The 27,822-nt window shown below is 38.6% G+C and overlaps 1 protein-coding gene across 8 annotated transcripts in view; it reads right to left on the minus strand.

Moving 5' to 3' along the window:
• Positions 1 to 27,822, minus strand: part of REPS1 (RALBP1 associated Eps domain containing 1) — an 89,985-nt gene that overhangs the window by 15,258 nt on the left and 46,905 nt on the right. For 2 of the 8 annotated variants that reach the window (XM_058307552.2, XM_023589244.3), the window contains exons 2-10: positions 23,327 to 23,450; positions 21,566 to 21,762; positions 21,266 to 21,419; positions 20,726 to 20,787; positions 19,976 to 20,138; positions 19,621 to 19,684; positions 18,334 to 18,488; positions 8,535 to 8,656; positions 5,160 to 5,240 (exon numbers count right to left, since the gene is read on the minus strand). In XM_058307552.2, the coding sequence (XP_058163535.1) occupies positions 5,160 to 5,240; positions 8,535 to 8,656; positions 18,334 to 18,488; positions 19,621 to 19,684; positions 19,976 to 20,138; positions 20,726 to 20,787; positions 21,266 to 21,419; positions 21,566 to 21,762; positions 23,327 to 23,450 (1,122 nt within the window). Of the gene's footprint in view, positions 1 to 5,159; positions 5,241 to 8,534; positions 8,657 to 18,333; positions 18,489 to 19,620; positions 19,685 to 19,975; positions 20,139 to 20,662; positions 20,788 to 21,265; positions 21,420 to 21,565; positions 21,763 to 23,326; positions 23,451 to 27,822 lie in introns of all 8 variants that reach the window. The other 6 variants (XM_023589243.3, XM_004459929.5, XM_004459931.5 and 3 more) reach the window with 4 other exon arrangements.

Here is a 27,822-nt window from a genome sequence, read left to right on the forward strand (position 1 = left end):
ATAATCTGATGAAATGATCCAAATCTGAACCTTTTCTGTAAAAGTGAGCTATTTCATGAGAATCCAAAGACTAAATAACATCCTGAAAACTCATTTTCACCACCCACCTGCTCTTTCTTGCTCAAGAAAATGGGACAATTCTTGTTCGCATACAAAACAAAGTTAATGAGATGCCTTATCTATAGCAGGCACAAGACCTACTTCCTATAGATTAGTTCCAATTGTTTAAACTCAATTTCAAAATATAGCATAAAACCCCACATAGGAATCCATTTTTAAGAGGAAAAAGACCACTACTCAAACACTCTCCTCCACCCTTTTCATGACTGTTAATACGGCTGGTATTTGTAGATTCAAGTCTAGTTCGTGGCATAAAGGAATTGGCAGCACAGACTCTTGACATGAATGAAAAGAGCAAAGGGAGAGAAGAGGAGGAAGACAAGTCCACAGGCAGCCTGCCCAGAGCTGAGACTTTGGGAGGAGCTAGGGCCCGACTAGACATCTGGTTTACCAAGAGGCCTGCTGAGGTCATCCCTACAGGATCTCACGGGGGCTTGGCTCCTCCTACAAGGAGTCCATATTTTTTATATGCTGCTGCTGGAGACTGAACTGGAGATCCTTACATTTCCAACATCAGTAATGAGCTATGTTTATAATTTTACGGGAAGGATAGGGACTTTTTACTTGATGTCGGAGATTGTCAAGTCCATGCCAGAGAAAGCCAAGTCAGAGCACATCATTTCTTATTTAACAGGCTTCCTTGGCTTATTCTCATATACATCTCTACATTCCAACAACTTATAGCAAATGTTTCCCATATGGCCATTATATTGACAGATTCATTCATAGCAATTTCCTGCCCCCAAAACAGAGAGATTCTGAACAGTGTTCGTGTACTTATCCAGTCAAATTGAACTAACATTTCCCCTATGTTTTTTTTTTTTTTCGGAGGTACTGGGGATTGAACCCAGGACCATGTACATGAGAAGCAAGTGCTCAACCACTGAACTACATCCTCTCCCCTTTATACATCTAAAATTTAATTATATAGATAATATACCAGATGGATAGAAGTTTAGATTTCTCACTTAATATTGAGTCGTTCTCAAGAAAATATAACAATTAACTTAAGTTAAACTAATGGTTATAGAAGTTGGCTTTAGGAACAAGTCTATCATTTTCTTAATTTAAATTCTAGTCGCAAAGTAATTTTTATGAGAATGAGAATTTACTGCTATAAAGCAAGATCAAAGGAGAGAGAAATAACTCATTAGACAAAAAGTTCTTATTCAAAACTCAAAATAAGCTAGGAAAAAACAAGCGAAGGAAATTTATTAGTAGATGCTTTAAAGTTATAAAATTCATCTAACATGTATTCAATGTGTATATGTGTACCTATCTATTACCTACCTACTCAGGATTTATAAAAGTTCTAACAGTGGGAAATATTAGCTGGCCTTTTCAAATATTTTCAGTACAATAAATGGACATGACAATAATGACTCCATAACAATCATGAATATCCTAAAACTTCATTCTTCAGATAATTTACATGATAGTTTTCTATACCAAGAAGTCAATTTTCCATAGCACACACCAGTCATACAACCACTGGGAGCTGCCAGCTTGCAATAGCTTTAGTCCAGTGGCTCCTGCTGCTGGCAGAACCAGGCAATTCCAGGACGAGTTAACAGAGATGGCCAGGCCAAACCTCAGACTATCAGATTAGGAGTGACTGTGATGTGCAGCCAGGATCAAGAACTTTGGCCTCAAGTGTTTCAACACCCAAATCAAGAACCATGAATGTCTATAACCTAGGAGTCCTGACCACAGGTGCCAAAGTAACACTTTCTCTGTTCCAGACTGGTTTCCCCAAATTAAAAAAGAAAAGGAAGAGGAGGGGGAGGAGAAAAAAAGAAACACAGAGCAGCGTGTCCGGCCCACTTTCTTCCACCTATTCCAATCACCCAGAACCTTTAGGAAGCCCACTCCTACTCACTTAGAACACATCTGTATCATATCCTGGGGCACCTGATTTTACAGAATTCAGCACTGCAGTGTAAAATTTCTCACATTATGCTCATCTACCTATGTTCCCGACATGCCCTCTGTCTGAATCCAGCCCCACTGACTTTCCCTTCCAGTGTCACTGACTTCTGGCACTCCCATCTCCTCCACCCCAGGGCTGCCTGAGCGAGCTCCCCCAGCACCCCCCCTTGCCCCACCTTATTGTGGCGCTTATGCTGGTTCCTGAGGCCTGTGCGATGCACTGCAGATCCTCAGTCCAACACAGAAGAACTTCCCAGCCTGGCTTCCATGATGCTCTTAAGCCCGACATCCCCTTCCGCATCATCCCCTATATACTCTCACCGCAGTGAACCGACCCTGCGCAAGGTATTCCCTCTGCTGGGAATGCCCTTGGCCACCTCTGCCAATTCAAATTTTACTCAGGGCCAGCATCGAACCACTTGTGAGAAAACTTCCCCAAATATTCCAGGTTGAGTGAGTTAGTCAACCCTTTTTCTGCCAGTTTTGTTCATAGCTATACCATGATATTTATTAGGGTTTGCTATGTTATAATAATCAACTTAAAATAATTTGACTGTAGACTACTTGAGACTGTAATCTTGTTTCTGACAACACTGTATCACAACATCTGCAGCTTTCAAGAGCAGGCATAACTATGGCAAAGATCAGTGCATTATACTTCTCATCAGCCTAGAATTTTCCCAGGGTTTGGGTTCAAGTATATTCTACCAGAGGCTATTAACTGATAAGCAGTCCCACAAAAATAATCACCTTTCATCAGAAACTCAGCTTCATCAGAGTTCTGTGAAATGATGACTGACCACCCCAAGTTTACAAGTGAGGCCAATGTGCTGTCTGCTGGGCATCTGTAAGGGCTACAGAGGGGCTAATGGCCTACCATAAGCTTGGATTTTATTAAGCAAAGGGCAATTTATCAAACTTTATTCCTTTTAATGCTCCATGAGATGTTTCCAACACTGTAAGGTATGCTGGATTCATATTAGAGCTGCAGTGGTTTTTTCCTCCTAGGTGATCTCCTTCTACTCCAAATGGGCCATATTTACTTACTTATAATCCTAACTAATATGAGCCTTACAAAGGACCATGCAGGACTGGGGCCACAGGCTGTGGTGTATAAAGAGGCAATACTTTGGGTCAGTCATAAATGAAGGTTAAGGAACTCAGACCCCTTTGGGCAAGCAGGCCATTCTGCTTATTTACAGTCTAAGGTGAGATTACTAGTTGGGGAACAAAGTTTAGATTCTAGTTTGCCACCATAAAAAAGAAAGATATTTCTAGGTATCAGATGATAAATATTTATGAATGCCAACTTTACTTATCAATTGTAGAGTCTAGATTCAAGTTAAAAACATCAGTTAAAAGGTTTTTATATTCCTGGAACCTCGGGTCACATTAAAGATAACACAGGAAAGTAATGATCTGTAACATTCTAAATACCAGAGCCGACATTGATAAATTTGGGTATTATTCCCAAGAAGTTACAAGAACATCACTGCATTTAAGCCAAATAGTTCCCTGCAATTCATTCCAGTCATGAGTCAATAAATTTGCCTCTGAGTTCTAGGTTTTTATAGATCATGTTTCAGCCTGGCCTGGCAAAGAATCAGAATACCATGAGTGATTATTTTCCCTATTTCTTAAGGATTAGAAAGTAGAATAGTTTCTTTACTGCCACACCAAACCATTCTTCTCAATAAATTATTTTCATTAAGTACTTTAAATAAAATTGTAACTAAGAGATAAGAATTACATGGAGAAATGAAATTTAAAGCTAAGGCAAAACCTTCTTTTAGTTTATTTCCCAAGAAATCTTAATTATACCTGCGAATAAGCAGAAAAATTTTTAAGCTTTGCCTTTTTATTTTTCTTCAATTTGGTAGACATTAACATCAAAGAATAATGCCCTCAAAGTCGAGCAGCAAGAAAAGAGAAGCAAAAGGCACAGATGATCTACATATTAATTTATCCTACTAGGATATACAATAAACACTTAAAAACTTCCATGCATTATTTGTTTGAATTGAATAAATGAAATAGCATCCTTTGTATTTCAAATAGATAATACTGTAACATAAAACACATGACAGATCCATTAATTTAAACTGTTGAAGATATGCTATTATCTTTAAATGTCACTTCTCCAAAATCCATATGAAATGACTATTTTTACATTTAATTAATAAATGCTGGTTGTCTTTCATCAGAAATATCTAAAAAGAATGCCTGTGTCACTTTCTCCATATCTTTCCACTCAACTCATTTTTAAAAAGCCTACCTTTACACTCTTCTTCCCTTCCTACTTACTTCCTCTTTTCTTTTTGGAAGGTGCTTATTAGCATGTCCTTCTCTTTAAAAGAAAAAAAATAAAAATAAAAGGAAAAAGCAGAGGAGTGAGCAGCAAGAAGAATGATTAATGGCTAAAGTTTTGAAGTTTTCAGATAATTTGAGGGACAGATGGGGCATATATGAAATTAACTCTATGGGGATTGAATTGATTTGTTAAATTAGGATGTAAACTTTGTAGCATTTTTGAAGCAACACAGGAAACCACAGGAAGACAAGACAGAGGCTCATTTGCACAGTGGGAATCTGACCAACAGCTCTGAACTATTCTGCTGAACTCGAGTCTTTCTAAAAGAACCCAATGTACTAACGAAATCAAAGCCGTATCATTTGGATTGTTAAAAAATAATGATGCATAAATATTTACATACATAGTACATATTACATGATGTGTAAGCATACAAATAAAATAGTATTTACAGAAGTGTCACTACACTGAAAAAAGCAGTATGTTTAATAAAACATACACTTAATTAGCAAATGAAAACAAGCTTAACTAAATCAGTTGTCATAATATGCTTCTGTAGACGTGACAACACATGTACCAGATTTTAAAAACATACAGTTTTCTCTTAGCAAAATAACTATAAAATACAAAGAATGGCAAAATGTTCTTTCCACCATTAAGCACACAAAAATTGAAAAGCCTGCCACCATTTCCCACTAAGCACTCCAATGAATCATGCATATCATCTAAAAACCATAATGAATGGAAATTTGGGTTAATAAAATTAATTTCAAACAAGCAAGCTAAGTGATTGACTTACAGGATCAGCTGGTGCAATGTTAGAATCAAATTGGGTCAGAGTTTGTGAGCTTGAAGAGCGTTCGCTAAATGTCTCCCACTGCTGGACAGACAGAGGAGACACAAGTCAGCATGGTGAGAAAGATGGAGGCAAGGTCCCTGGAGAAGACTCAGCACAGTACTTTAGAGGCTGCACTGCAAGCTGCGCTGGCTAGGACAGAATAAATCCGATGATTGCTCTCTCTCTATTCATAAACATTTTATACTAGGTTGGTTATAATCTAAGGGTGAGCAGCTTCTCAATCAAATGTCTAGTAACATTTACTAGGCTCTCTAGGGAAGAGAGCCAGAGCCTTACTCAATTCATTAAAATTCAAAACACAACACAGAAACAGATCTAAGCTATACAAATGGCCACAGAGTAAAAAGGGGTTTGTCTTGACTAAAGAACAAGTAACTTCACGTCCTTCTTTAACATCCCAATGTCTGTGCACTGATTTGGTAAAGCTAATGAATCTTGAGCACCTAAGTACTCAAGTCAGTGCCATTTGCCAGTGCGACCCCTGAAAGATGATCCTGCCATGTACGTGCACGTATTTCATATGTGTGCATAGATATTCAATAAAACATAATTGAGATAAAATGCAAAGAATTCTGAATTAATATGTTTCAGTTTATGTCAATCTGGGCAAGTCAGTCCCTGCAATGAGCACTGGAAACAGGGCCATGCCAGACCACGAGACAGAACTGTCAGTCAGACCCCCGCCCCCATGCTAGGAAATCAGAGTGCGGCCATGAGAGCAGTCAAGCATTTGAGTGTGTGTTACATGGAGGAGATGCATTTTGATATGATGCCCTACTTTTCTGAAGGAGGTACATAAAGAAATATTATACCTCTTCAAATAGGTGGCGTGAGAAGTCAGTATTAATTACAGTAAATCTATTTGCTTTGATATCTCAGCAATAAAATAGTATAGCATTTTTTCATAAAAACTGTAGTTATCCTTTGCAGAAGGAAAAACACCTACACATATACAATATATACACACGAATGTTTACACATAAACGCACCTAATTCCATTAACCAAAACTCTCTTTTTATAATTGTAAATGGGAAAGTACACATTTTATGCCTCAAAGTTGGACTTACTATTTAAAATAAGTATTCGCTTTGAGAAGGTATTGGAAACTATTAGCAAATGAGTATATTGTTCAAATTACATACAAAAATGGCTAACAGAACCAGTAACATCTTTTCCTATAATTAGCTTTACTATCATGAAAATTAAGATATTATAACTAAGAAATACCGATGCATTTAAAGTGTTTCTTGACTGCAGAAAGCTCACAGTAATTTATTTTATGTTATTTCTTCTTTGATAATTATTATTACATGGATGGATACCGAAGGAATTTTAAAAATCCTAATTATCTAATCATGGAGAAAAGTTTAGTTACAGGAGATTTTTGCCAAAAAGAAGGCATTTACATATATACCTCATTTGGGTGAGTGAAACTTGGTTTCCCAAAACTGGGCGAGTCAGCCCCTCAGAGCATAGACATGCTCTTACCTCCCTAACTATGGCCAACAGCAGCAGCGCAGGCTCGGAAGCAGCCACCTGGAATCCCAGCTGTGCTGGAAGACCTTGGGCAAGTTATTTACCCTCATTGTGCCTCCACATCACCACTGGGGAGATTACCCGCCTCTAGCTAGCAGGATAGCTGGAGGATTAAGTGAACTCACATATGCAAAGGGCTTTGTGAGCAATGCCTGGCATGACTGAGATACTCACGGCCACAAGGAGTTCTGTTAGAGGCGCACCGGCCATGCCTGTGCACAACCGGAAGAGTGTGTGAAAGGAGTATTGTCAGTGCTCTTGGTAGAAAAGCAAATTCCATATCCTAAAGAGGTATTTTTAGAAAAACCTTTAAGATGTCTTAAAATTGTTAGTTTTTATCAGCATTTTGATTTTTCACATATAATAAAAGAACAAAAACAAAAAACAAAACTACGACATTCAGGACCAAATTGCCAAATACTACAAAGTAAAACTGAACAGGAATATTAAAGAGGGAGAATGTAACGACTGAAATCAGAATTTAGAAAGGACTTTCATCCCTACTCTTTAATGATCACTTGCAGTTGTAGTTAGAATTAATACAGGCTTTCAAATTGAGATGCTTTAGAAAGAGCTTTTATTTATAAATTGACTTAAAAAATGAAAATAATGACTAAATGCAGTAAAAGTGGTTGCACTACATTCTGTAAAGTCTCTCCACTAGCAAATTCTTTCAAGGCTTAGTCCCTTCCTCTAGAAAAACACTTATAGTAATGGCTTTACAACCAAAAGTATTATATTATGATGTCTCAGAAAGAAGTAATGACAAAGCACAGATGATTATCTTGGTTGTGATTAAGTCGTAAAGCTGCAGCTTTACTTAAAACTGCCAGTTATTTCTGTTTTCCACTGTCCAAACTTAAGCAGGGTACTCTTTAATCCAGTACTTTTCTGGCCTTAAAAGACATGGAAAGCATAGAAGCTTAGAACTTTTTCCTGAAAGTCAGCAAACTTTTGGATTTGTAGCACTACCTAAAAGTGATACAAAAATAACTAAGGATAAAAATGTAGCTTGTGCGCAAGGGAAACTGCTCTAACGGGTTGGAGCTGTGGTTTTAACCAGAGCTCCAAGGGCACAAGGGCTTTACTGCAAGAGCCCGGGGGTTGTCGTAGGGAGGTGAGGCCGCAGGCCCTCTTCCCTTATTCTCATAAAAATAATTAGGGAGCAGTGAATCTTATCTCAAATTCTGTTTTACAAACTGTGCTTGGCTGTGTGTGACAGATCCTCAACCACTGCATTTATAAATGATTAAATCACCCCATTTTATATGAAATACTCTATTATAAATTATTATCATATATAATAATTGTAAATTATTATAAATAGCCTGGGTCATTGAAAACACTTTTTTTTTTCATGCAGAAAGGGGGTTAGTGGCTCCCCTGATCCTTCCAACACTGATTCCAATGCACGGCCACCACCTGGCCCACAGGGACAAGAAGGCAGTGGACAGCCGGGAAAGCAGGGCCTTGGTGCAGGCCCCAGCTCTGCCTGCACTGCTGGGCTCCTGGCAGGCAGGCGTCCCTGACTCCCACCTTCATGAGCCTGTCCTGCCTAGTTTCCAGGGTGTCTGTGGGGGCCAGGGCTGGGGGCCAGAGGCTAGCATGTACAAGAAAAGCATTCTGAACACCTTAAAAAGTTGTTTCTTTGTCACGGGGTACATTCTATCACCTAGGCACACACGCTGAAAGAGCTCTCTGCTGAAACCAGCCTTTGGGAGCCTCTTACCTTACTTAACCCAGTCAACTTAGTGAAAGGAAAGGGCAGCTCTGCTAACCTCGCTGCTCTGATTCAGCTCCGGCCAAGTCTGGTTCAGGGACGGCATGGACGGCGACTTGCTCGGCGGGGCTTCTGCAGGAGAGCCTGAATAACCTACCTCGCCTGGCTGATCCCCAACACCTGCGATTCAAAAACAGAGCAAGTCTCTATACACAGTCTATTTTTGGTTTAGGAAAAGCTAACAGAAGATTTTCAACACTGGTGAGCATTTTAATAATAAGACAATACTTATTCCCACAACTTATTGTCTTCCTGATACCACAGGTTTTTACAAAAATAAAATCTAGTTAGGAATAAACAGAAAAAGGAGTGTTATACATAATAATAATGTAATAGAGCCCAGCTTTGACTCTTTTTCTATAACATGGATGGATTTGTCTCAATGTTTCCCAAAGTGCATTCCAAGGAATACTAATCAGGAAGGTGGCTTTGAAATATTAGGTTTCCTGTTCACATAAGTTTGGGGATACTCTAAGTCCTTGTTGGAGCATTTCCATGACATCAAAGACATGTAATGTCCTACAGTAAATGAACTGCATTTAAACCAGTTTTCTTCAAACATATATTTGTCCTCTGAACGCTTTCATTTTTTTATTAAATAAAATTCCTCATTCTTCCTTGGAATTTATTTTGTTGATTCACTTGTATTTTCTCTACAAGTCTCCACGGTTACCGAAACGCAGCATGTATTTGTAAGACAGCAGAAGGAGAGGAAGAATCCCCAGCCATGGGCAAAAGGCAAAGTCACTGAGCCCACGGAGACTGAAACTTCTATCACCAGGGTTCCCTGGCACTTGGGCCTTAAGTGAGAAAGCTACAAATCCATGATGCCACTTCCAAATGGTTTTTAAAGTATTTTGAGGTATCACATTCTATTTCTAATTATAATTAATTCTTAGTTAAAAAGTCTTAAATTACAACTTAAAAAACAGAAGGAATTTAATTAGCAACCAAATTCTCATTCCAATCTTCCCAAGTTTTACACAGCTTTGAATATAATCCCAGTGTAAAAAATCACATTAACTGCCAAATTCATGGGCAGTCCCTAACAGTTTAGAATCCATATCAAAACTATGATTCTAATCTGTCACTTTCCTACTGTTTGACCTTGGACTAGTTGAGTAGGCAGCGCCTGAGTCTCTCCACCAGAAAGGAAGACGTGCTCTTAAACGTTAGGGCTAAGCTTCAGGTCCCTGCCCAGCCAGCCACCCAGCCCAGCAAGGCACAGGTTTCAGCCTTTGACCCACTCGCAAGTAAAGCCCTCAAATTTCAGTGCCTGGCAGAGGCACTATTTATTGAACGAGACATTTTTTGTGTTCTTTATTTGAATTCATTCTCCTGTACTGTCCTTTTCCTAGAGCACTGGAACCAAAATTAACTATCATTATCTTGAAAAACACTGGAACCAAAATTAACTATTAATATCTTGAAAAAGTTCTCATAATTTGTCCTTTCTCCCCATTCTGTTACATGACTGTCTCAAAATACTTCCATGCCTTTTTACCTACCCCTGATGTTATTCCTTTATAACAATACCACAACACAAGCTCTATTTTGAAGTCTAGTATATTTTGATTAGTTTCATGTTTTTGTTTTTGGAGTTACTGGGGATCGAAATCAGGACCTTATACATGGGAAGCAGATGCACAATCACTGAGCTACATCCACTCCCCTTGATTAATTTTTGTTTTCTAAGTTCAGGAATTGTTTTTCTTTCTTTCTTAATCCTTTTCCTTCTCAATAAGAGTGCCAGAGTAGTACCTAACCTGTAAGAGGAAGGAAAGTTTCAGATTCTTAAGACCTCTTAAAGCTCTTCTAGAAGAACTAACAAGTTATCCATTATAAACAGTAGCAACAAATTCTTCGTGGGATAGGCTTGGGGTTTTCAATGGAAACAAAAATTTACAATTTTCTTTTTTCTGATAATAAATGGAAAGGAAGTTAAGGAAAGGAAGATAGCTGTTATAAATTTGATGCTTTACTGAAAGTGAAGCTCTGTCAAAAGAAAGGTGAAAAAAAGAAGTACATCTTTTAGACATCCCCCAAAGCAGAAAAGTATTAAAGGAAAGTAAAAGAATTAAAACTCAATATGTTAATTTTCAAAGGAATCTGTTTAAAGTCACATATATTACTCAAGTTTTAAATGTCATTGTAGGGCAATCTGGAGCCCTGGTTTGGCTTTTGAGACCTCAGTTCCCATGGAGTCTTGTTCTGCAGACAAATTTTGGGTCAGACTGTTTCCCACCCCACACCTCAGGGCACCTAGATTTGGAAAAGACACTAGAACCTTCCCTGATGCACTGCTGCAAAGCTACAGTGAGTTCAGCCTCTTGAGGCTGAGAACTGAAGTATTACTCACCCAAATAATTATATTTTATCATAATTACAATATAGTTATTTTCCTAGAGTAGTGATCCCCCTCTGTGGGATCTGAAAACTCAAAATCATTTATAATAACAATAATACCTTTTCCCAGTGTTGACATTGCCCTGATGGTGAGAAAGCGATGATGGGTAAAACTACTAGCTTGTCAGCAAGAGTCTAGGCAGTGACACCAAAATATCCTAGTCAGTGTCTTCCTTATCCCCAAGTATCCCTGTTTATGTATACATATTCCAGCTCCACTGAAGAATATTTATGATAAAGCAGTAAAAAATATCAATTTTATTAGACCTCAGCCCTGAAAACTGGCCGAGTTGACACAATACCCTAACCATCACACACCTCTAATATTCTTTGTTACAAATGGGACTCTTACAAAGCACTGCTGCTGCACTCCCCAAATACAAAGGTTGTCTAGAGGCAAAGTTGCTGTGATTCAGTTAAAAGCTGCACAGTCTACTTTTTTCATGGAATACCATTTTTCTTGAAAGACAGTTGATAAACTGTAATTACTCAGTATTACAGGCAGACATTTTCTCAAAAACTAATGAAGCGAGCCTCTCCTTCAAGGAAATCAATTCTGTTTGTTACTAATGACAACGTTCAAACTGTCAAGCGAAAAGCAGAATACTGGAAAGTGTGTATCCATGGCCATGAGCTCGAAAGCCTCCTGATACTACAGACTCCTCTGATAAGATGGGTTGCGATGTTAACAAATGTACTTTTTTGAAATTGTGAAACAACATTCAGATCTGTATAACTTCAAAGAACTGATATTTTACAAATAACTTATGCATGAAGTTACAAAATCATGTGGCTAAATGTTCAAGTGCAAGATAGACCAGTGAACTTTAACATAACAGGGCAAAAAATTCACTGATACAGTTTCAGCTTTCACATTGCAACTAACCTTTAAGAAATTACCATTCGAGGCATTTTGTGTAGTATCTAAGATCATCACAATTATCTGAAAAGGCCATAAAATACTCCTCCATTTTGTTCTGTGAGGTCAGATATTCCTCAGGGATTGGCAAACTTCTGTACAGGGCCACCCAGTAGGCATTTTAGGCTTTATGGGCTATCTGGTCTCTGCTGTAATCTTTCGACTCTGCCTTTTAGTTATTTGTAAATGAATGAGCATGGCTGTGTTCCAATAAAACTTTATTTGTGTGAATTTCATGTAACTTTCATGTGTCATAAAATTCTTAGCTGTGGGCTATACCAAAAAGGGGAGCATACAGGATTTGTACAATCCTGTACAACCTCTGATGTACTTCAACAGAATGACTTCCAGCAGAACGAATGTAGAAGCAAATGTGAGATGGCAGCTGGCTTCCATTAAGCCAAATGTTAAAAGAGATTTGCAAAAGTATAAAGCAATGCCACTCTTTCCTTTTTTTTTTTTTTTGAGAATATAGTTACTTTCTGAAAATATTTATACTAATATGTAAGAGGTTTATTATTTTTATTTAAAATAAAGCAATAAATAAATCTTTTAAAAATGTATCAGCTTTATTGTCTAACAGGGAAACCACTGAAAGATACAACCTACATAAGCAAAGGCTCTTCGGAGTTCTCCATAATTTTCAAGAATGTTAAGGGATCCTGAGGCCAAATAGTTTGAAAATCACTGTATTAGAAAATCCAAAAATTACTTCCAGAATAAATTAGGAAAATTACACATTGTTTCTTTCCTTCTCCATGTATAGAACAAGTAGCAGTAAAAAAAGAACAAAGCATCTAGGTTCTTGAAATTAAGAGTCTCGAGTCCGGGGAAAGGCACTACGTCTGAAATAAAGCATATCCCATTCAAGTTCACGGCCTAGAAACACTTCAGCAGAGCTCTGTGCCAGGCAACAGCAGTGAGTCACACCCGCACTGTCCTCTTGGAGGTGGCGTGTCATTTCACTCTCACCTGCTGCAGTGTTCCAGCCTCTAGCTGGGACCCAGCAATGACCAAGGCCCCTCCTGCTAGTCCTGTCTGCCCCTGGCATCAGCAGAGCCTCAGGCTGGAAAAGAAGATGAACTGGGATTTTTTTTTAAGTTAACCCCAAAGGGCTTCTACTCCAAAAAGTCTTTCCATGTTGCAAAGTGAGTATGGAACTGACAACCCAGTGTGACTATACGACATACTGCCAACCTACATTTTAAAATTAGTAATGGAGGTTAAATGAGTACAAATCACATTTCAGGATTGCACTAGAAAATAAACAGTGTCAACTGTTTTCATTCTATCCTCCAAAGAATCTGAAAATTTCATAGATTTAGTTCAGCACAGTGTACCTGTTGAACAACTTCTTTCTTAAAAAACTTCAGTTTTATTATAGATTTAGTCTTTCCACCCCAAATTTCTCTTATTTTCCTAGTATTATACTTGATATACTAAATAAAAGTTTTAAAAGTGACTGTCCCCTATTACTAATCTTATAGAAATACACACACTCCCTAAAATCTTATGGTTTATAACTTCTTCTAAATCTTCTTTAATTAAATCTTATATTTAGTTGAAATGTGAATATTCTTCTTATAAGAAAACCTCTTAAAAATAAAATATAAACGGTTCTGCATGAATTTTAAGCGTTTAAGGAAAACTACAAATGGTACCTTTTTCATTCATACTTGTATGTCAGGTATATAAGCAATGCATATGCAGAAAGCAATTAAAGACTGAATTTAAGATATGCTTTGCTTTGTTTTATATTATAAACATCAAGAAACTAAGTTGTTTTTAAAACTAACTCCACTGCACCCAGCACTCCACAAAAAATAAATTAACTCAGTCAGCAGACCTTAAGAAGGCCTGTGTGGAAGTCTATTAGTTTAAATTGAAACCAAAGGAGAGCAGATGAAGCTCAGTGGCTGAGTGCCTGCTTTGCAAGCACGAGGTCCTGGGTTCAATCCCCCATACGTTCTAAAAAAAAACAAACAACAACAATAACAAGAAAGTCCAAATATTTTTTAAGGCTTAAAATGCAAGAATATACATTTGGGATGATGGAAAACTTTTGGTAATGGATGGTGGTGATGGTAGCAAAACATTGTGAACAAAATTAACAGGTCTGAATTACATATTTGAATGTGGTTAAAGGGAAATTTTATGGTGTATATATGATACTAGAATAAAACTTTTAAAAAAAGCAATGAAATTGCAAAATACAAAACTGAACACTAAGTTAAACCACAGAGTATAGTTTATAGCACAATTATAAAAATGTGCTTTCATTAAATTGTAACAAATGTTCCATATTAATGCAAGGTGTTAATACTAGGGTGATATATGAGAATCCTGTATTTTATGCATGATTGTTCTATAACCCACAACTTCTCTAATTAAAACAAACAAACCAAGGTTTAGAAAAGAAACATGGAAGTAAAAATGTGTCTAACAAGGTTTGAAGACAAATAAATCATTGACTCAAAATACTAATTAAATGTTACCTGCTGATTTTTTTTGGTAGTAGTTACTAACATTATTTATTGTACACACTATTTGACTCAGGTATTAAACTTCAAAGAATATACTCTACAGATACATAGGAAGTTCCCATTATCCAAGGACAGTTAACAACAGAAAAAGCTGATTTAAAGGTGGTCCACTTAAAATAAGGACTAAAATTTCACCCAAAAAATCATTTGGGGATTTGTCTTAAAAACTTAGAGAAAGCTGTGACTCATGTTAAATTTTTTGTGTGATTTGGTGGTAAATTAATAAAAGCACTGCTGTGCTCTGTGCACCTCTACTGAGGGCCACGTGGCTCTGGGCTCCAGAGGACCGGACTGAGCAAGAAGACCCAGCGCACTCTACAGGAAGGTCTCCCTCACGCCGCTTGACCTTCACAGCACGAGCAGAAAGGAAAAAGGGCCATTTCTGCAAAAACGACCTTGCCTAATCCACTGACATCTCAACCATAATCTTTTAAAGCTTCTGCTGTCATAATCCTTGTAGAGTTTTTTTTTTCCTTCAAGTATTATCTAGCCTTGATTGTCAATGTCTTTGCCAGGGATTTGAGTAGTTCTAATTATTCTCACCAATTTTATTATATGGTGTATCTTTACCACAGTGGGATAGATATGCATTTTTTCCCAAAAATCATTTGAATAGGCTTACAGGATTAAATAGCAGGCAAAATGGAGCAATAAAGGATATAGATAGACGTACTTATGTGGACCTGAATGAAAATACTTAATACTATAATCACTGCTTTGCACACTGAAGTTTAATATTAAAAATTTCTGGGAGGAGGGAAGCAGATGTGGCTCAAGCAATTGAGCTCCTGCCTACTATATGAGAGGTCTTGGGTTTGGTTCCCAGTGCCTCCTAAAGAAGACAGAAAAGGCAGCAAGCGGACACGATGGGCTGGTGTGGCAAGCTGATGCAACAAGATGATGCAACAAGAGACACAAAGAGAAAAACATAATGAAAGATACAACAAAGCTGGGAGCAGAGGTGGCTCAAGTGATTAGGTACCTCCCTCCCATGTGAGAGGTCCCAGGTTTGCTTCCTGGTGCTTCCTAAAAGGAAGACGAGTACACAGTGAACAGACACAGCAAGTGCAAACAATGAGGGGATAGGGAGAAATTAATTAATTAATTAAATATTTTTTAAAAAATTTTTGGAAGGATACAAGAAGAACTCAACAGTGATTAACTAGCATTAAGCTGGTCTGGAGTCTGGATTTTTTGTAAACTGTTCATGGAAAGTCCCATGTGCCTTCTCTTTCTTGGTCTTTTAAAATACTGATGTTGTAAGTACTGCTTAGAGTTTGTGGACCTAATCTGTGAACCACACAAACAACAATGAAACATACACCCAACATTACCACCAGTTCGTCTGTGGGAATGACTTAAATTGCAAGTAAAGAACACTTATGGAGTTAATATTTTAGTATACCCCCAATGTTACCAACTTATGGTAGCAAAAGACTCCTTTCAAAGATAGAAATACATGAAGAAAAATATTTCCTACTTTGAAAACGACACACATTTAGCATTAATTCACTAATATTCACTGAGCAACTTTCTAAGTGCTGGGCAAAGTGTCAGGTCCTGAGGCTACTACAATGCTGATGACATATCTCCTTTTTCCAAGGAGCTCAAAGTGTAGTGGCAGAAAGAGAAAAAAAAGCAGTATTCAGCGTGGTGTGTGTCCTAACAAACAGCAAGTGGAGGAGACTGTGAGAGGGCAGAGGAGGGAGAGCTCACTTCTTCCTGCAGCCAGAAAGACCCACAGAGCACCTCCTTAGGATCAACTCTCATATGAGCCAAAAGAAATTGTTTTGATTTCCCCCCCTTTTAACTATGAAGGTAAACTGTGTCAGAGGGCAATTTCTATAGCCAAAGAATCTTGCATTGCATGAGTCTCAGGCTTACAATGGTGGTATGTGTGTGGGGGGCATTGATTATTTATCATGTTCTCCCACCCCCAAATTGAACTTTAATAAATATGCGAAACAAATTGGAATTTAATATTGTGTGGTCAAAATGTTTATAATAAACTTGATCAGGAAAATACATTATGGGAAGCAGACTTGGCCCAATGGATAGGGCATCCACCTACCACATGAGAGGTCTGCGGATCAAACCCCCGGCCTCCTTGACCTGTGTGGAGCTGGCCCATGCGCAGCGCTGATGCACTCAAGGAGTGCCATGCCACGCAGGGGTGTCCCCACGTAGGGGAGCCCCACGCGCAAGGAGTGCACCCCGTAAGGAGAGCTGCCCAGCGCCAAAGAAAGTGCAGCCTGCCCAAGAATGGTGCAGCATACACGGAGAGCTGACACAGCAAGATGACGCAACAGTAAGAAACACAGATTCCCGGTGCCGCTGATAAGGATAGAAGCAGTCACAGAAGAACACACAGCAAGTGGACACAAAGAGCAGACAACTGGGGGGAAGGGAGAGAAATAAATAAAAAATAAATCTTAAAAAAAAAAAGCCCTTAAAAAAAAAAGAAAATATATTATGTTGTGTGGAGAAAAATGACCAAGTCCGTGCTATCTTTAAAACTATAGTCAGAGCAGACATAATTGGGCAATCAATCAGTCTCCTTTTGCTAACAGATCTAACATGTATAAAAGTAGGTAAAAAGACAAATGCCCAGAAAAGAACTTCTTTCTGAACCATCAGCCTTAAAATTTAGACTTTATTTAAATTAAAGAAAAAGAAACCCACTAACTATACACAAAATGCCACAGATGACAGAATTAGACAAGCCTGTACAAAATGATAAACAACTAATTAAGCTTGGCTTAAATATTTAAACCAATGAGAGAGAGTCTGAAAATACTACAATTTCTTTCCGACTATCAAATGAGTTAAACAGAAGTTGTTTTTGTTTATTTCTTCAGCAGGTAAATCAATATACCTTGAAGCAAAACTGCTGAACAAAGATATTTAACTTTAATCTCAAGCTAGAGGTTAACTGATGCTTAACTCCTGAGATGATCAGGAAAATCCTAGGATTCTCATGGGAAAACATTTGCTAAAAAATTAAAAACAACATTAAATTTTGTCATCAATCTATTGGTAAATTTCACTCAGTTCAATGTAGAATTTAGGTCCTGAAATATAAAGGGCATTGAATCCACTTTTCAGACAGAAAAACAGCAGAGGAAATAGAATGAATGGTTAGAATCACCAAAGGTCACAGGAGTAATTAGCAAAAAGGGGAAGCAAATAGAGCTTCCCAACGGAGGAAACTGATCTCTTTTTGCTGGTGGTTACAGGCATCTGGTTCCTCCCATTCCAGACAGACAATAAATTAGCCCAATTGGCATTTCTGGGTTAAAGAGATTCTACCTGATAGATAAATGTTCCTAGAGTGCCAAATCTGGCTTTTACTCCCCTTCTGAAAAGTATAAAATTCTTTCAATCATTATATCCAAAAGAAAATTTAGATAAGAACACCGAAAGCAATAATTTGGTCTTAATTAGGCTCTTTAAGAATTTAACATTAGATTTCCTTTTATTCACTCAGAATTTACAAAAAATGTACTTTTTTTTACCCTCATATTCAGCTTCCTTTTTCAGAAAGCTACTTTTAAATATGAACATTAAAGAAGGCATCCATCATAAGGTTCTGTTTTCCTCCCCTTCTCATTAATATGATAAATAGCATTATCTAAAATCAAACAAAAAATTTCCAGAGTTCTTCAGAGCCTGTAGAAAGAGTATGGCTTTCTAAAGGAAAATGCTTACATGTATTCTTTATCCCTAATTTTTAAAGGTGAGTAGATAGGCAAGTCGTTAATCCAAGTTTGGCCTGTATATTCATTCTATTCTGATGGCAAATTTGCATGCTTTTGATAACATTTCTAAGTTATTAAGCTAAGTTTTAAATCTATCTTGATTTTGCTTTAATAATCCATCATCATGTTTATCAAGGCATGCAACCAGCTCTCTGCGGCTCTCAATCTTACCTGCTGAGTCTTCCAAATCAATCAGTTTGGGCATTAAGCTTTCAGGGAGTTTTTCAGGTAAGTCGTAGCCATTCTTCCTAGCAACTACCAGATGAAAAGCAGCACAAAACTCATCCAGTGTCAGTGCACCATCTTTATCAAAGTCTGAGAGTTCCCTAGAAGACAAACTTCTTATGAATATAATCAGATTCCATTTTGGAGCCCTTTGTTTCTCAAAAAACGAGAAACAGTTTCCCAGAGAAAGTATCAAAAAAAATCAATAATTTTAAAAATCCCACAGATGGGAAGATGTGTAAAAAGGTAAATATAGCAAAAGGTTAAATCCAGAGTCTTGGTGGCGGGCATATGGGTGTCCATGGTACAGTTCTTTAAACTTTTCTGTATGCTTGAAATTCTCCTAATGAAATGTTAAAAAATAGCTCCAATAAATAAGATCACAAAAAGACGACATTTAGGAATATATAAGTTTAATAATGCGATTTAATTAAAACAAGGCTTATTACACAATAGGTCATGGATTTTTAAAAAATTATCATTTTATACATATGTACTTTAAAGCATCAAATAAAACTGCAAGACTTGGAAATAGCAACACCTCCCTGCTGTTCTTGCCATTTCCTAGAAGCTAAGGCAACTATTTTTGTTTTTACTTCCATAATTATCAAGTGGCAGGTATATATTGCTAGTTCTCAATTTTTCAGTCTTACGCATTATTACCCACCTCCTGCCATTGCACTCTGTGCTACTAAAAACCTATTAATAAACTAATAGGGAATACAGAGGAATATAGTGATATTAAAAGTGGGATTAAATAAAATTATGCTTGTCTGATAAATGTTTTAAAAGACAATGTGTGGTTGTACTTTGTGATCTGATGATCAATCCTAATGACACAGCAGCTAGCCTGAGTCTCAGTCTGTGTTTAATTGTGAGCTAAGTACCACGTGTAAGTTCATGGCTCAGTATAGGTCTCATTATACTTGTTAGAAACCAAATGGGATAAACATAACCATGTAGGGGCAAACCAGCTTCAATTACATACATTTGATAGCATTTTGCTAACCACAAGAATAGCTGATATAGCTTGAAGAATCTTGGTGTTTGCAAAGAACTACTGTACTATATCACTTGTTTCTTTTCCAGAGAGTGCAAGAAGCTGGCTGGCCTGAGGCAAAAAAAACCTATTTGAGGCTAGTCTAGTAGTTTCATTTCTAAGGTTCTAAACTAATTGCTGGAAACTCCTTTAAAGCCACCCACATTACCCAACTAATGTTATACCACACTTACCAAATATGAGAAAGTTCAAGAATAGGAAGTTTTGATTTTGTAAAAAACTCTTTAGCTGCAGATCCTGAAACAGTAAAACAGTGGTGTTTAATGTTCTGAATTTATAGGTCCAAGAATAAAATGTGGGGTAAGAGTCATGAGACGCTTTTTTCACTGGGAAAAAGACAGCCTTCTTATGTGTACATGGCATGTCCTGGGTTCCCAGTGGCCATAAACTCTTTTTAGACATATGATTTGAGAGTGAATTGTCTTTCAGAATTCTATAATCTATTACCAATAAAACAATGTCTTTGAGATTATAAAATTGAGACCTTGTCCCTCACATCTAGAAGAACTTCTGTTTTTAACAACTCACCTGGAATAAATCCGTTTAGATCAGGCTGAATGGTTTTAAACTGATTTACATAATACTGTCTTTGTTCATCTGTTATTTTCCAGGGATCATCGTAACTACTGGATTGCCTACGAATTTCATTGGCAGTTGTAGCTGAGGCTACAGTTCGTACTGTTGTCTGGTCCTGTAATGAAACATTTTTTTCCTCAGTACAGTGTCTATCTATATGATTATATGGACCATGGTTGCTAGGTTTCTTGTTTTTGAAAATAAAACTTACTTTTTGTGGACGTTTAAAATATAAGAAGTCTTCACAAACTCATCAGCATACTACACATTTGTTATAATCAGGTTATTGGGTATGCTTTTGCACAATGATATACAAATGTATAGAATGAAAGCAATTATGTAAGCAACAGAAAGTTATGAAAAATGTGCTAAGAAAGCCAAGCAAATATATTCCTAGATGCAGAATCCTTTCAGAACTTCATTACGGAGTTAGAAAAGGAAAGAAAATCAGCCAAAACTTTTAGCAAAACATTCCAGTGAAAAGAGATTTGAAGAAAAGGCACAGAGCAGAGTTCTGACCTTTGTAAAAGAATGAACTTGCATTTACAAAATTTGCAATGGCAAAGTATAAAAACAATGACTGCAGCAATTTTTTTAATGAAGCAAAAAAAAAAATGCAATACCAATAAAATGTCACACCTGGACAGAAGCAGGATGCATGGCTAAAAGAGTACTGGTTGGTGGAGTATCTGCAAAACTGACCCAGTTTTCTTGAGGTGGAGGTGGGGAGTGCCCTGACCACACTGTATCGCCAGCAGATGGACCTGGAAGCAGAACAGGTGAACTCCCATTAAAGGCTAAAGCTGACACACTTTTAAAGAAAAAACAAGCTATCGTATATTTACTGAAGACTGTAACAAACCAACATACCCATATTATAAAAATTTTCTTTCAAATTCTAACTTGGAAGGAATGCAACAATTTCCAAAATGAAGCTTTTCCTGTTCAACTTAAAATTATACCTCATTTAAATCTCTTTAATTGTGTGCTTTCCTCAACAATAAAGACCAATATAATATAATATTCTGTGAAATGATGATTCCACTTACAAAGAATCTGATACCCATAAACTCTTCTCTAAGCACTACAGCTATAAAGTAAATGCAATGACCACTTTTCAAAGTGATGGAAGTAGTTAGAAATTTTCAGAGTTGACTTTTTCTTCTATTTAAAGGAAAGTTAGCAAACTTCATTCAACTTACAAGCCTAGATAGTTGTTATTTCTAAAGAATTCCTAAATACCTGATTGGGCTTCACCAAATGGAGACCAAAATGGCCCTGGTCCTGCAAGGGGCCTCTCACTGTTTCCCCCACTGGGATGACGGCTGTGCTTCCTCCAAGTGTGTGGAGAAGTTGGCGGGGACTGCTGGGGTGAAACAACTGGGGATGCAGGTTCCTAGGAAGAACATTACTGTTTTCAAAACTAATAATTTTATGGGGATATTTTAATTAATAAGGTGCTCAATAAATACTTCAGTGTAAGCACCTATACATGACATCAACCTATCAACCAGTAGCAGTTGGGTGCATGGGACTGGTTACCTGTGGATCTGCAGAGGCACGAGGCTGAACAGGGTCATGGCTTATGGATCCCTTTTTCACCTGTCCCCTTCCAGGTGGCGGAGGAATCACACCGGAATAAGACCCTTGATTTTCAGAATCTGAAGAATATGAGGCTGCATGGCGAGATTCCTGTTCATTCTTTGAAGCTACGAATCTTGGCAGAGGAAGGTCCTTTACTGTTAAGCACATAGATAATTATTACTGAAGTGTAAAAACAGACACATGCACACTAGAAACTAAAACATGAGAGTAGATATTAGAAAGAATTTTTGCCAAAACTGGTACGGAAACAATAGGTACAAAATGCCCATCACTAACAAATTTAGACAATCATCTCCTTAGATTGTTTAGGGTGACTCCACCTAGAAAGAGGTGGTAATACCAAACCGGGCTTCTAAGGTGTAATGACAACAGGAATGCAAAATGTCCACACATGTCTGGCCCTTTGTTTGTTAGTTATCGCACTCATACTGCATCAGCCCTGCAAAGCCTTACCCCCATTTCATAGATAAGGAAACTGGGGCTCTGAGAGGCTGAGGCCACTCAGGTAGTAGCTGACAGGATGTGAACACAGGTCACTTGAACCCCAAAGCCCAGAAGGTTGCTACTCCAATCCCCCTGGCTCTCAAAATTACTATGCTTAGAGCTCTAAGTAAGACATGATGATGTCACTAAGTTTGAGACTAGATTAATAAAGACATTTTCATGGCAGAAATTCCTGAAAATACCTCACTGTTCATCTACCTAGGTCACATGCAAGGCATTACACCTATCCACTTCAGTCTGGCTATGATACTGCTATAGCCAGATATTCCACATTCAATTCAAAATAAAGGAGAAAAAGACTGAGAACTCTGTAAGTCAACCATAACTCATACCTTTAGACTAGAGCAATATGGTCGCAGAATCATTTTCAGAGGAAAATGTACTTCCCTCCATTATAGATTACCTTTGTCTCCTACACTGACAAGGGAAAATATCAAGCTCATTCAGTATTTATGTGAAAGAATTCAAAATGACCCAAAACAAATGTACACTCTCCATTCTAGAAGAACGCGGCAACCAGAGGTCTACGATGAAAACCTCAGCTGATGATACATTGAGCTGGGATTGGAAACTATTCATACAAATGCTAACATTACGAAAAACCTTAGCTGTCCTTTCTTTTCCCTATGGAAACCATGGAACTCTCTGCATTCAAGTGCCCACCTTAAAAACAACTTTGTGGGGAGGTCAGATTTCTGTAACCATGCTTCAGTGTGTTGAAATTTCAACATTTGTATCTATCAACAAGAAAGTTCTGACCAATGGGTACTTTCTAACCCCAAATGTAGTCTTCACATTCTTCCCAAATATAATGTTTAGACTTGTCATAGAAAAGATGGAAAGGCAAATATGAAGATAGTCACTATGACTATCATTTACCTTGATGAAATTATTCACCTAAATTCCTTCTGAGCAATTTTTAGTGAATTAATTCTAAAAACTCACCACCTGACCAGTACTTACATAACCATTAAATATGTATGAAGAATGTCCCATATGCCCTAACAGACATAACAGACGTAATTTCCGAATACTCACAGTGAGTAGGGGATGGTGGTGGCATAAAGCCAGTTTACCTCACTGGGGGCACAGGTGCCACTCTCATGTCAGAAGAACTCAAACATCCTACAGACTTTACTTCCCTGGGATTAGAATTCTATTTTGATTTCAGTTACTCACACCTTCCTTATTTACCTGTATTTATAATTTCCACTCTTAAAGGGAACCCAGACTGGGCGACAGCTACAAGTTTCAAAGCAATATAGAACTGACTTCTTCCAAAATAACCAAGTCTTTTTGCACCGCAGAGTTCCATAATCTATGAAAGAACACAACATTAACATTCAAATAAGCAACTATTCAACTTCAACTCATAGCTTCTCCACATATTTGATAGATGGTATATTCCTCTCAGCTGACCACCAGCTTCTTAGTTTATATATTTGAAAATAAAAAGGCAATGAACTTACAATAAGAAGGTTATCTGCCTATTTATCGAAATCAATAGGATAAACAAAATTATTTTCTTAGAATAACTGCTTTTCTTCAAATACATATATTTTAGAAACAATATACCATCCATAAACACTGTGCGTACAACAGGGAGGTGCAAACAGGAGACTCTTAGGCAGTCACTGAAAGTAACAGTCATAAATGGTACAACTGGGAAATGCTTAGGATGTAGGAGGAAAAGAGCTGGATATATAATTTTAACCACATAAATACAAATGTGAAAATGACTATATATATATATATAAATTTTATCAGCAAAATTTTAGATAAGAGTAAGATAGAGGTTTTTATCTTATTTTCCAAGTGATTTTTAATGAGGTTATACTACTACTTTAAAACAACAACGTTTTCTTGTTTGCTTGCTTTGTTTTTTAAGCACACAAGTTTTCAAGGATCAACACTAATTATTCAACAAGTATTTCAGACTGGCCACTATAAGCTTGCTGAGATGTTGTGGTATTAAATCTGAAGTAAATTATGCAGTAGATATGCAAAAAACACCCACCAATGTTTAAGCAATGTGTCACAACAATAACAATAACAAAAACAAAAATCACCATTTGTTTACACACATCAGAAAATGGAATAAAGTCCATTTGCTGGGATTGCTCAGCACTGGAAGTTCCTGTTTCTGCCACTAGAGGGCGAGCAGGCACTCATGAGTAAAGGAAGGAAGACGAGGACACAGGCAGTTTGGGCACCATTCAGGGGCCAGGAGGAAGAGGAAGGAGAAAACTCGGAGAGGAAGGCTAAGCAGACGTTTCTATTGTGATGACTGTCCTTCCCCAACACCATTGTCCGCTCCCATGAATCCCCGCAGGGGACTGTTAAACACCGTAGATACTTCCCTCAGATAAGAACACCTACAATATGCCAGGTACAGGCTATATGAAGGCAGACCTAGTGGAGATGCCCACGGGTGATTTCAGGTGCCCACGGGGCACTCGGGGAAGCCCGGGGAGCAATGGCGGGAGGTGCTGTGCAGGAGAGCTGGGGGGGCCGGCTGTGCCCACACTCAGGGACGGGGACAGGGACGGACAAGTGACAAGGCTGACGAGCTGGGGGAGGGATGAAGTTGCCCCGTTCCCCAAGCTCAGAACCCCCCAGAAGCGACACTGGGGCCCACCAAAACCGAAAGGGCAGGTGCCAAAGGGAGGCTAGGAGAGAGGCCCTGGAGGAAAGGACAAGCAGGAAGGAAACCAAGGGCGGGAAGTGGGTGCAGAAAGTGCGAACAAGCCTTAAGGGTTATATATAACTACTGTATAAACAGATTTATGTACAAAGGTGGTCAAAATGGGAAGCTACCGAAACTTGCCACAAGAAAAAAATAGGTAATAGTAATTATGGAATAACCATATGAAAAAACCTGCAGCCTTTAAAATTCATTGTTAATGGTATTAGTGTTATAAAAACAAAAGGTAGGATACAAAGCAGTGTATACATTCACTGTAATCTCAATTTTATTAAAATATGTACATATAAATGATAGTGAATGTGATAGAAACATTTATTTCTGGGTGCTGAGATGACAGGTTATTTGTTATATCTTCCTTACATGAGTCTGTATTCTCTACCATAAATATATACTATCATCTAATCAGAAAAACATATTTTAAAAAAAGAAAAAGAATTTTTAAAGATAGTAGGACCAAACTTAAAAGGTGGGAAGAATGTCCTTCTATGTTTTGCACTGAGGAGGCTCTTGCTGCCCGAGCAGTTGGGGAGGCAGGGCAGGTAAAATCCAGGGGGCCATGGGTGGAGGAATAAATGGGAGGAATTTTTGTTGGAGAACAGAAAGAGGCTCAGACACTGCCGCTGAAGGAAAGTAGGTCATGGGGGTAATTTCTCTTCTCCCAAGTCTCAGAGCTGCTCAGTGGAAGAACCAGCTTGAGGGCTTTGGATGCCACACCCACAGCTCCTCCCTGGTGGGGGCAGCCAGGAGGGGTGTCCACCTTTCCACTGGATCTCCACACAACAAAGCTTCCAGAGTCTGCGGGCCACCACACTTCGCTCCAGGAGGCATGGAGGAGATACGCAAGGGCCAAAGGCAGTACTGGCAGCTCCAGCTGCACCTGAAAAGTTCCTTGCTGGGCTACATCAGCCCTGGGAGTCCCCGACGACCAGATTAATTCCCCTACTGGTGGACATTTCAGGTTTCCAGTTTCTGACACCAATAATGCCATCAACATTCTGTGCATGTGTCTTTGTGCACCTGTACAACAGTAAATAATTTTCTAGAAATGGAAAATACTGTAAAATGTAACTCAGTCACGTACTAAAAAACTCTGAATGACTTTCCCACTTTGCTGACCAGTACAGGATCCTGGGTGCACGGTTCAAAGAAAAAAGAGGCAGGACAAAGTTTGCATTAACTTTTTTGGCTTCACAAAGGTGTCCGACCCCTAGTTAAGTCAGTAGGAACTTCTTTTCTGAATGCTACTGCTCCAAGAGCCACTAGCTTACAGGGCAAAAGATAAACTAGATTGCAGTTTATTTTTTTTTAAGATTTATTTTTTATTTATTTCTCCCCCCGCTCCCCTCCCCCCACTCCAGTTGTTTGCTCTCTGTGTCCACTCGCTGTGTGTTCTTCTGTGACCACTTCTACCCTTATCAGCAGCATGGGAATCTGTGTTTCTTTTTGTTGCGTCATCTTGTTGTGTCAGCTCTCCATGTGTGTGGTGCCATTCCTGGGTAGGCTGCACTTTCTTTCGTGCTGGGCGGCTCTCCTTACGGGGCGCACTCCTGGCACGTGGGGCTCCCCTACGCGGGGGACACCCCTGCGTGGCAGGGCACTCCTTGTGTGCATCAGCACTGCAGGTGGGCCCGCTCCACATGGGTCAAGGAGGCCTGGGGTTTGAACTGTGGACCTTCCAGGTGGTAGGTGGTGCACTATCCACTGGCCAAGTCCTTCCAGGTGGTAGGTGGCGCACTATCCACTGGCCAAGTCCGCTTCCCTGTAGTTTACTTTAAAACCTGGAGAGGCCAGTGCGGCTGGAGAATCCTTGCTTACATCATTCACGAAGTTGCTTCACTTTCCTGCACCTCAGTTTCCTCATATGTAAGCTGGGGATAGTAGTAATCCTACTGCACAGATATATTAGGTGCGTACATAAGGTTGCTACTATATTTGACAAAGTGCTTACAGTAGTGATTGGCACATGGATTTGTTATAATCATTGCTCATTTACCACCTGATCACAATGTGTTTTGTATAGCCAGGGACTTCAGAGACTCAGCCATTCCTGAAAACCACATTTCCTGACAGCAGATAGTGCCTTTCAGCACCAACATGGGTTTTTTGTTCCTCTTGTTTTTGAGGTACCAGGTGCTGGGGATTGAACCCGGGACCTCTTGTGTGTAAAGCCAGTGCTCAGCCACTGAGCCACACTGGCTTCTCTGAGTTATTTTTTCCCTTTTATGTTTGTTTTTTTCAGGAGGCACCAGGACCCAAACCTGAGGCCTTCCATGTGGGAGGCAGGCACTCAACCACCCCCCAAACATGGGTTTTATTATAATAATTTTTGAAGGAAGTCCTCGGAAACATAGGATGCTTTCATGCTTTCCTAAGAATTTTGACCTTTTGGTAGAAGATAATAAATACATGGAGCACAGGAATGTAACCCCCCCTCCCTCCAGGAATCTCATTAAAATGATAGTAAGGGAATCAATTCACTACAATACGTAAGAGGGAAGGGAACCATCCGTTGGCAGGAAATTTCAATAAATTTTAGGCTCAGAAAGCAGACAGTCATGACTAATGAAATAAGATGGAAGAAAATACTGCCAAGAGCCACTGAGAAGAATCAACATGCCGTGCAGAATTCCAAGATTCACCCAGAAATGGAAGGAGTGATGAAGGGTGGGGCTTAGATGGGGAGGAAGATGGGCTTCTTGGGAGGCCTGAAGGTACTCCCACATCTCTACTCTTGCTCACAGAGTACCAGCAACCAGACTTTACCCTCTAAGCAAAATCAAAACAAAAAAACTATAAAGTACATCTCTAAAGAATGAAATGTCAGGGAGGAAACAGTACAGCCAGTACCGGGAAGGGCTATACCCAGAGGAAGCCTATCTCTAGCATCTGATAGTCTCAATTAGGAGTCAGCACCCACCCCAACCCATCCCCTAAAGGGAAGCAGAGAAGTTCATCCAAGTACACAGAGCACAGTGAGCGTCTT

Source organism: Dasypus novemcinctus, chromosome 11, assembly GCF_030445035.2.
Source record: "Dasypus novemcinctus isolate mDasNov1 chromosome 11, mDasNov1.1.hap2, whole genome shotgun sequence".
NCBI classification, from domain to species: domain Eukaryota; kingdom Metazoa; phylum Chordata; class Mammalia; order Cingulata; family Dasypodidae; genus Dasypus; species Dasypus novemcinctus.